Source organism: Nannospalax galili, unplaced genomic scaffold (assembly GCF_000622305.1).
Source record: "Nannospalax galili isolate Female #2095 unplaced genomic scaffold, S.galili_v1.0 scaffold1238, whole genome shotgun sequence".
NCBI classification, from domain to species: domain Eukaryota; kingdom Metazoa; phylum Chordata; class Mammalia; order Rodentia; family Spalacidae; genus Nannospalax; species Nannospalax galili.
Genome location: NW_008341824.1, coordinates 165,923 through 176,380, shown reverse-complemented (window position 1 = coordinate 176,380; position 10,458 = coordinate 165,923). Strand labels below are relative to the sequence as shown.

The 10,458-nt window shown below is 43.4% G+C and overlaps 1 protein-coding gene across 11 annotated transcripts in view; it reads left to right on the top strand.

The window, feature by feature from the left end:
* Cpeb1 (cytoplasmic polyadenylation element binding protein 1) overlaps positions 1-10,458 on the top strand; it is an 80,752-nt gene that overhangs the window by 49,573 nt on the left and 20,721 nt on the right. For all 11 annotated transcript variants that reach the window (XM_029565574.1, XM_029565573.1, XM_029565576.1 and 8 more), the window contains one exon: positions 1,428-1,616. In XM_029565574.1, the coding sequence (XP_029421434.1) occupies positions 1,428-1,616 (189 nt within the window). The remainder of the gene's footprint in view (positions 1-1,427; positions 1,617-10,458) is intronic.

Below are 10,458 nucleotides of genomic sequence, written 5' to 3'. Positions count from 1 at the left end.
GTGTTACTGAAATAGATTATTGGTCCTGGACAGTGCCTCTGAAGAAAGCTCAGCAGTTAAAGGTGTCAGTGATTCTCATAGCTTGCCAGTATCACCCTGAAGGATCCTGAAAGGACAAATGCAGGGAAAACAGTATTGTCAGATGATGTGAATTCCTCAGCATGGACTTTTGGTTGAACCAATGTCTTCCTGTAGCCCCAGCTGGCCTGGAACTGGCTGTGTAGACCAGGCTGGCCTCAATCTCACAGAGATCTGCCAGCCTCTGTCTCCTGAGTGCTGGGATTAAAGGTGTGTGCTATCATACCCAAGACTGTTTCTTTTGTGGTCTGCCAGATACTGCTTTGGGAGTGTTTCCTCAGTTTGTGCCTTTAGCTGCAGGAGGGAAAGGAAGCGCTTGGCCTATGTGTTTGCTCATGGTTAATGCCCATATTCTTGTTGTAAGAGAACCTGATGGCAGCAGTTCTTCCTTTGATTTGTGGATTATGGGTCATGCCCTCTGAGAGGTACCTGGAACAGCCTGATAATTCCACCTCTGTGTGTCAAAACTGGCCCTTTTTGTCTGTGATAAACTGCTCCAGTCAAGCCTGGAGCACCAGGTGGTGTTCCCCAGGGGTACACATGTACAGTATTTTCCTGAAGGTTATCCCATTCCTCAGTGGTAAACACTGCTGTGTCAGGGTGTGCTGCTCAGGGGCCACTTGGAGCACATAGGTTTTGTTTTTGTTTTGCTAGTAGGATTGTGAAGCTTTGCACTAGGCTGCAAAGCCAGGGCTTGAGCCAGCATCTGGAGAGAGTCCAGGACTAGAGTGTTTTGGGGTTTGGGGGTGGAGAACAGAGGGGGAGGGAACGGAAGGGGCAGAAGGGCAGAGCTGCACAAGCAAGCAGTCTGCTGCTTTGGCTTTAGCTTTGCTGTCAGCAGAGGACTTCAGTTGTGCCTGAGGACTGCTTGGCCACCATTGCTGAGACCGGAGGGTGCTGCCTCACAGCCCTGACTTACCCCTTACCCTCAGCGCACCGGGTCTATTCCAAGTAGCTCTTGTGCTATCTTTTCCCTGGGAGGCAAGTCTCCTCCCAGTCATCCCCTCCTGCTCCTCCCCCGTTCTGTGAGGGATGATGCCGCTCTCTAGCTCTCTATCGCTAGGCTCAGCCGGCTGATGTCACTGGCAGCGGGAAGCATCAGCAGCCTGATCACATGCTGCCCAGTCTGTAATGCAGACGGGATAGGGGTGTCTGTGAGGAGGGGGCTATATGGCAACTGCTCTTGCTCGAACGCCCCCAAAAGTACAGAGGCAGCGGCTACAGCATCCAGCCAGCTTGAATGTCTGGCCCCTGAACCTGGGGAAACTATTGGGGATATTTATTGTTGATGGTATTGAGGGAAACAACCCTTAACTCTAGGGTTTTTGCTGTCCTCCTGTTCCAAGCAGACTTCCAGGACTCTGAAGAAACAGTTACAAGCAGGATGCTTTTCCCCACTTCTGCGCAAGAATCTTCCCGTGGCCTCCCAGATACAAATGACTTGTGCCTTGGCCTGCAGTCCCTCAGTCTGACAGGCTGGGACCGACCCTGGAGCACCCAGGACTCAGACTCCTCAGCCCAGAGCAGCACACACTCGGGTGAGTTCTAGAGAATGAGATGGCTGGGGGAGGGGACGCATGGGGTGATGAACTAAGAAACCAAAGCAACAGTTGTTCTGTTCCCCCTTTGCATCACTCCCTCCATACACACACAGTATGGAGCTGTTTTGCAAGAGATGGAAATGGTAGCTTTGAGTGTGGCAGGACAGATGGCTGCTCATAAAGGCAAGCATGGATTTTCTACTTACTCTGATACGTTTCCTGGAGTTATTAGTCTACACCTAGGGTGGCCCCGAGAAGTGTCCCCAAGGTTACAGCCTTATGCAGAAATGATCCACCTAACCCCCTGGTGCTTAGGCCTGTCTTGGAGATGATGAAGCAAAACACTTTTAGGTGGGGGAGGGGATTTAAGGGGCTGATTACTAGATGGCCAGATTCTGTTTGGTGGCTTTAAAACTAGGGAGTTATGTGTAAAGATTGGATAGTCCCTGAAAGAATTAACTGAGTAATTATACTTGTATATTGGAATTGCCTTAATAAAAGGTTAAGAGCATTGATCCTGGAAAGGAGTGAGCAGGGGGAGCAGGGTGGGGTAGTGCCCAGCTACAGAAGCATTTTCTTCTTCATTTCCCTTTTTTTCCTCTTTTTTTTTTTCTTTTGTGTTGAAGGTAACTACATGGATGTAAGAGGAGCCACTCCTCTTTAGGATCCCTTGTCTTCTTGGTAGGATTAATGGAGACAAATTGAAAGGGGTTCTTGACAAACCTTTGAACTGCTTCTGCTCAGACCTTCCTATTACCTGTTTATTTCTGTCTTGTGGTACTCAGGGAAGGATTGACAAGAGAAAATCCAAGACTTAAGAAAGAATCCTCAACTTAAATGCTATAGTAATATTTAAAATCCATATGTTTTACTTTAAGTAAAATATAATAAAGTGTTGGCATCAGATTCTATAGGAAGAGAGAAAACAGGGTCTGGGGTGTGGCTATCTACTCTTGATGCTGACAGTGGGGTACACTGAGCCTGCTGTTCTTTCATGCCTCCCCAGTCTAGTACCAGCAGTCATGGCAGCAAAGTACTGCTGTGTTGATTTCTCTGGGCTCCACTCTGTTTGGTGCAGGTCTTTTTATAGAATGCTTTGCAGAGCCTGGGACTCATGTCTATTAAACATTTTAACACCCATTGGTTTTGGTAAAATCATTTGAGGGAAGAAAGTGTTGTTGTTATTATTATTATTATTATTATTATTATTATTATTATTATTATTTTGTAAGTAGAGAGGAACTTTGCTTTAATTAACTGTGACCAGTTTAAGACAAGGATCTCTTGAAGTGTCTAACTCGGGCTTTTCTGGAAAGGTTGTTAACTGTCTTGTTCCTCTAGGCCAGGAAGTGTAGTGTCACTGTTTGGTCTTTTGCCTGGACCTTGGTTTGGAGGGCACAGTACTTTTATGTGTTCTTTGAAACAAGCCTTGTCCTTAAGATCTTTACTCCCACAGGATCTAAGCAAAAGACAGAAGAGCTCACACAGGAGTTGGGCACCTGTGTATGGTCATCAGTGCCTGACTTGTGCTGGCATCAAATTGGGATGTGGCTTTTCTTAGCTACAAAGGCAGTTTCTGAAATACAGCTTTAGGGCCATAGAAATTCAGGTGTATCAAATTTGGCTTCAAGAGCCTGGTCTAAAAGCTAAAGGTAGAATTGGGCTATAAAAACTAGGTTGGTAGGCTATAGAGATGCATACTTGTAACTCTAGCTTACTGAGGAGGCCAAGGTAAGAAGATTTTCTGCCTGAAAGTTCATGGCCAGCCTGGGCAACACAGCAGAACCCTGGCTCAAGAAAAAAAGAAAAAAAATTTAAACAGTTGGATCCAGTCATAATCCCACCACCAGAAAAGCTTAGATCTTGTAGCTATTTGTCTCTGAAGAGATGTTTTTCTTCACTTTCCATCACAAACACTTTAGTGATAAATATTACATGATTTTGTGGATCAGGGAAGGAATGTGCCTGAGCCTCAACTCGAAAAGAACTGAGAACAGCTCCAATGCAGTGATCTGACTGAAGTCAGGGTTACAATAGTATTTCTTCTTTTCTGAGGGTTAAGGACACACCCATCCCTAATCTCCATCAAGTTTGCTTTTGGGGTTATGGTGGTAGCTGTCTCCTTTCCTTAAGCTTTGAGGCTTCTTAGAAAGCCCATATGAGGGTGCCACCTCCTAGAGTAGGATGCAGCCCTCCCACCAGCCAGCTGCAGTGCCAGATCCTTCACACTCGCCAGTAATGCAGGAACATGAAGCCCACATTCCAGTGCCTACACTGCCTTCTCATCTGAAGACCAACTCAGTTTCCTGAGAAAGGAAGAGAGAGTTCAGTAGCTTTGGGAAATCTGGGAACTATGCTTGCAGGCAGCCTGATTGTCTCTGTGTGGAGCCTAGGTACAATATTCCTTAGATTCTGCTTGGAGCTATTTCCCCAGGAAGTTGAAGCTTCACATCTGACCATTTTCTACACTTTTAAATATTTGGCAATGTAGTGGGCAAGGTTGGAAACTAGAGCTCTTGTTAAAAATCTTGATTAAATTCACTCAGCAGGCATTAAACACTAGCTATATGCCAGATACTGTGTTGGGCATTGAAGGTACATCGATGAATAGGATAAAATTGTTGCCATTAAGAATCTTCAGAGACAGGGACTAGGGAGTTGGCTCAACAGTTAAGAGTACTGGTTGCTCTTGCAGAGGGCCTGGGTTCAATTCCCATCACCCACATGGTGGTAAACAGCTTCCTGTAACCCCAGCTCCAGGGGAATCCAATGCCCTCTTCTTACTTCTGTGGGCATTGTACAATACCAGACCACTTAAATATATCCAGGCAATACAGTCATACACATAAAATAAAAATATTAAAAAAATCTCCAATAGCCGGGCGTGGTGATCCCAGCAGGCCAGCCTGGTCTACATGGTCTACATAGTGAGTTCCAGGACAGCTGGAGGTCCTGTCTCAAAAAAAAAAAAAAAAATCTCCAGATTCTCTTCAGGGAGAGTCTACATATTATTAAGCTGTATTGTATGAAATGCACAAAAATCCAATAAAATATATATTGGAAAAAAATAAAAACTTCCACTGTCAGTGAGTTGGCTCAGCTGGTAAAGGCATTTGCCACCAAGACTGGTGACTTGAGGTCAACCCCTCAGATCCACAGTGGAAGGAGAGAGCCAGCTTCCACCTATGCACACACATATGTGCAGGCATACACAAAATAAATAAATGTAGTAAAATTTTTTTGAAAGGATCTGAGCATGGTGGTGCATGCCTTTAATCCCAGCACTTGGGAGGCAGAGGCAAGCAGATCTGAGTTTGAGGCCAGCCTAGTTTACATAGTGAGTTCCAGGCCAGCTGAGGGTACAGGGAGACCCTGTCTCAAAAAAAAAAAATTTTTTTTTTTTAAAGAAATTCACCACAACTCTGAAGGGAAAACAGATGAGAAAACATACCAAATATAGCATAGTAATTACTGCAATTTGAGCTTTCATTTTTTTCCTTAAAGATTATTTTTGTGCTAAGACTACCTTTTACTGGGCTCTTAGTATGAGGTTGGTACAGTATCAAAGGGCCAGAATACTTCTGCTATGTCAATTTTTTTGACCTCAGAGGCCTGTTGGAAAGACTGTACTTGGAAACTTTTGAGAGCTATGCCTTGAGGCCAGCATGGGATTGAATGTAGCCTTCTGTGAAGTCTATCCTTCTAGTCTGCTTGCCTTTTGCTGAGGAGGAAGACATTCAAGCCAGATGAATGTTAAGAATCTGCTTTTTCTTAGACCCCAATGGCACATGTCCAAGTCTACCCTTGTCCTACTTATAATATCTTAAGTCTTGTAATGGAACAGCAGGTCTGTGGAAACTGTCCTCAGTATCCTGGGATACAGAATGAGTGACTAATAGCCACCATTTATTGATTACTTTTTATGCTGAGTATATCACATGATTTTAATGCTTGCACGGATGAGGAAAAAGGCTCATAGAGGTTGCAAAGTGCCGAAAGTGACACAGCTCCTGGCAGGCCCAGCATTCTAACTCTGGTCTCTTTGGTTCTAAAACTCTCATTCATCTGTTCAGAACATTAATGTTAGACAAGACTTGGGTACCTCCTCTGAAGTGCAGGGGCTGTGTAGCCAGAGGTGATGTGCTCCCTTGATGAGATCTCTGAAGGTGAGGGAAGTTGTTGGACAGTTTCCATTTAATTCTCCTCCCCGCCCCGAGTCTCAATTCTTCAGCTTTACCACCCACTGGATTTGTCTTTCTGCCTTCCTCCTTATGACTCTTCTGTGTGCAGCATTACTCAGCAGGAGAGTGGAATGACTGTTAGAATCTACTTTGATAGACCTAGGAAAAGGATCTAAATGAATACTTTGTACCCACAGAAGCCCAGTGGGTAAACCATGCTTAGCCTAAGGATGCCAGAGGACATGTCCTGGCCTCATTCTCTTTTAGGAGTATCTCTAGATTAACCTGTTCGTTCTCTCTGATTTCTGTCTTTTTATCCAGTTGAGTGGAATGTTTCTGTGTTGTGTCATTTGCAGCCTTTCCCATTGATCTATAGGTTAGATCAGCCTGGGATAATTTGCTTCTGATCACCCAGCTTCTTTCAAACACTGATTTTGTTGTTGTAGTTGTTGTTGGTTTGTCTTTTTGAGACATGGTCTTCCTGTAGCCCCAGCTGGCCTGGAACTTGCTATGTAGACCAGGCTGGCTTCAATCTCAGAGATCCCCCTGCCTTGCCTGCTGAATGTGGAGATGTATTCTGTGTGCTACCACGCCTGACTTCAAACACTGTTTGAGTCAACATTTAAAATAAGGTTAGGCCTCTCAGCTATGTGGAATGTGGACTTCCAGGGTTTAACCAAGTTATCTTGCAAATTTGTTTCAACTTCCAAGTCTTCACTGTATTTCCAGCATGTAGCACAGTACTTGGTCATGGCAATTCTGCAGATATTTGCTGAAATGAAGGATGACTGCTGAGCCATGCTGTTATTTTGGATGGTTTTATTTTGTTATTGTTACTGTTTGTAGGGTTTTTTTTTCTTTTTGCATACTAGCAATAGAACCCAGTGCTTTACACATTGTAGGTAAATGTTCTACCACTGAGCTACTATATCCCCAGTCCTTCTTGTGTGTGTGTTTTAGCTGCATAGTTGAGACATCATTCTTCAACCTCTTGTGTGGCTCAATCTGGATAGCCAGATTCTTCATATCAGTACCTCTGAGTCCTAGTAACTTCTAGGACATTATGATGAACTTACACAGCATGAGTTCTATCATGGAGTCAAGTCATTTTTTTGGGAGCATTTTCCAGTGAAAAGGGCAGCGGGAAACTTGGGAATTGGTATAAAAGCAGGTGCCTCCTACATGAGAAAGAAATTGAGGTGGTTGGATGTATGCTGACCTTACCATGGGCCTTGAGTATGTCCTCTCCATAGCTAATTAAATTTGTCCAGTAATAAAATTGGTAGTATACTTGGGAGAAGTACTATGTTTGATACCGCCTTGGACCCTGGGGATCCAAAGTCAGTGGAGGAGTCTAAATTCATAAAGTCGCCACTTGAGTTGGGACATGCAGATTTGGAGCCACAGGAAAAAGGTCTGTTTCAGTGTTGCTTTTTCCCTTTCCTGCCTCAATGCCTTCAGATAAATTCTCAACAAGCAACCTCAGAACCAAAGATAAAGGTAAGGAAGACTTCCAGATACACAGTTATATATGTTAAGGCTAGGACTAATGGCTCCTGGTCTGCCCCCCGCCCCCCACCAAGCCATGACTAGGCTTATTAGATAGCAGGTGTTTGACAATGGTGTCCTGGGCCTAATCCCACTTTAAATATTTTTTATTATTTTTATTTTATGTATTTGTATATATTACCTTTGTGTATATAAGTGCACCCATGTTGTGCAGTGCCCACAGAAGGCAGAAAAGGTCATTGGATCCCCTGGAACTGGAGTTGTGGACAATTGTTAGCTGCCATGTGGGTGCTGGGAACGGAACCCGGGTCCTCTGCAAGAACAGTCAGTGCTCTTATCCACTGAGCTATCTCTCCTGTCCTATTTTTTTGGGGGGGGGCTTCTTTTTGAGACAGGGTCTCCTTGTAGCCCCAGCTGGCCTGAAACTTGCTTTGTAGACCAGCCTGACCTTGAACTCACAGAGATACATCTGCCTCTGCCTCCTTAGTTCTGGCATCAAAGGTGTGCACCACTACACCTGGCTTAAAAATATTTTTTTATTTAATCCCACTTTAGCTGTGAGCTTGAGCTCAAATGATACCTTGCAATGTCAACTTCCAGGTTTATGCCCTCTGTTTTGCACAGCCAGTGTTGCTGTCAGACCTGGGCACCTTTGTATTCTTGGGGAGGCTTCAGAAAATTCCAACAGTGACTCAGCTAAAAGCCCACAGGAGCTGGCATAGAAGGATGAAAGTAGAGAAAGTTAACAATCAGTCTAAAAATATTACTGCTGATTTAGTTTCTTGTGCTCTAGGGTGGCATTAATGAGCTAGAACCCTCTGCCAGAATGGGCTGTAGATGGACAGTCAGAACCCAACTATGGGGTCACAATTTCCACAAACTACCTCATTCTGTGGGCTAAAAGAAATCTTAAACCAGGCTTTATCTAGATTCTCCTATTTTTGGCATTCATTTATCCCACTTTATCAATTGTTCACTCTCTATATATGTATACATACAGTTTTTCTTTTTTTATTGGTCTTTTTTGAGACAGGATCTCCCTGTAGCCCCAGCTGTCCTAGAACTCACTATATAGATCAGGCTGGCCCTGATCTCACTGAGATCTGCCTGCCTCTGCCTCCTGAGTGCTGGGATTAAAGGCGTGTGCCACCACTCCCAGCCATATAGTTTTTCTAACCCATTTAAAAATGAAGGTGATTTTACATAGATTTATATGTAACAAGGCAGTTTAAAATTGATACATTCTTTTATTAAACTATAATTTTTATATCCAAGTTTGTCAGGTGATACAATAACATCTTTCGTAACTATTTTATTTGCTTTCTCTTTTTAAAAATATTATTTTTATTTTATGTGTGTAAGTGTATTGCCTGCAGGTAAGTAAGTACACCCGTATCATGCCATGCCACAGAGGTCAGAAGAGAGTTTTGTATTGCCCTGGAACTGGAGTTAAGGACAGTTTGTAGCCTCCATGTGGGTGCTGGGAATTGAACCAGGGTCCTCTGCAAGAGCAGTCAGTGCTCTTAACTGCTGAGCCATCTCTCCAGCCCCTGCTTTCTCTTTTTACACATATCTGTTCCAAGCAGTAGGCCTTCACTTGCCTTGCTTCTACTCAGTGTGAGCTTGCAACATTCTTTGGCTGTCTTCAGTGGTTTGTAATATTCAGCTAGTTTGGGCCATCACTTTTCCTGAAAGTATTATATTCCGTGTCACTTTTTTATGTTCTCTGTTGTTGCTGGTGATATCTCTCTGCCTCTTTACTTCTCCCTCTACCTCCACCCAATGCTTTCAGAAATTACTCTTTGGAAAGGTTCCTGTATAGACACTTTGGCTCCCACTTTCTTCAGTGTTAGTCTTCATTGTTCTATAAACTCCAGTCTGTAAGGGAAATAATTACATATGAGGGATTTGGAGTGTGGTAAAGGGGAGTAATTAGAAACTAAAGTGGCAAGCCTAGATTTTCTAGATTGGAGTTTCTCAAACTTTAATGTATATCCACAGATATCACAGGAGTCTTGTTAAAATGCAGGTTTTGAGTCAGGAGGGGTCTAAGGTACATTGTAAGAGTTCTTACAATGGCAGGGCTGTAGCAAAGTTTTGAGACCTGGGTGCTTTAGGTCCTCTACACTTCTGGTAGGTGATGCTCACTTGTAGCTGATAGTCTTAAATAATTTGAACAAAAAGAAGTACCAAAAACATGAAGACAGATAGTGCCAGGTCCTGGCAGTGCTTTGAAAAGTAGCTGGTGAATAATCCACTACAGAAGATGAAGCTTGAAGGTAGAATCAGATCTTGCTGTTACCGCATACATACTTACTGCCCTCAAAACTAGTTTGCTTTAAGATGGGGTGATTTTTAGGATTTACTGAAAGATCCATATTTACCTGAAGTGCTTTTGACACATGGTAGATGTGTAAGAGGAAGTTGCTATTAGTAATGGTAGGCCTGAACCTGGTGTAGTCTATGGAACAGATGACTGATCATCTCTTGAGGAGTTGGAGCTCACTAGTATGGGTTGCCATGCTGTTTTTTATTTAGATAAGCTTGTTTCCATAGAAGAGGATTTCTGTAGACAGAATTCCTGTTGTTGAAAGGAATGTGACAAAGCCTCAGGATACTAACAGTTTGCGTGCTGGCTAAGGTAGATGGAATTTGTTGCTGATGAAACATGTATCAATACAAGTGATTACAAATTGGTGTGAGTGAGTAAAGCCATCTGTAGTGCTACCATGCTGGGGTTTTTTTTGTGTTTGGTTTTTTTTTTGGTCTTTTTGAGACAGGGTCTCCCTGTAGCCCCAGCTGGCCTGGAACTCACTATGTAGACCAGGCTGGCCTTGAACTCACAGAGATCCTCTGGCCTCTGCCTCCCTAGTGCTGGGATTAAAGGTGTGGACCACCATGCCTGGCTCCAGTGCACCTTTAAAAAAAAAAAATCTGCAAAGGCATAGTTCTCAAAGTCTGTCTTTGTCCTCCCTGGTGTCCCATGTATGCATTCTCTGGTCCAGCCTTCCTTTCTTGAGCATTTTCCTGCATATTTATGTTATGTGTCAATGCAAAAAAAATGTGTGCATATATATATATTTCCTTTGATCATATACATATATATACATATATATGTATATGATCAAAGGAAATAGAGATAGTTTATT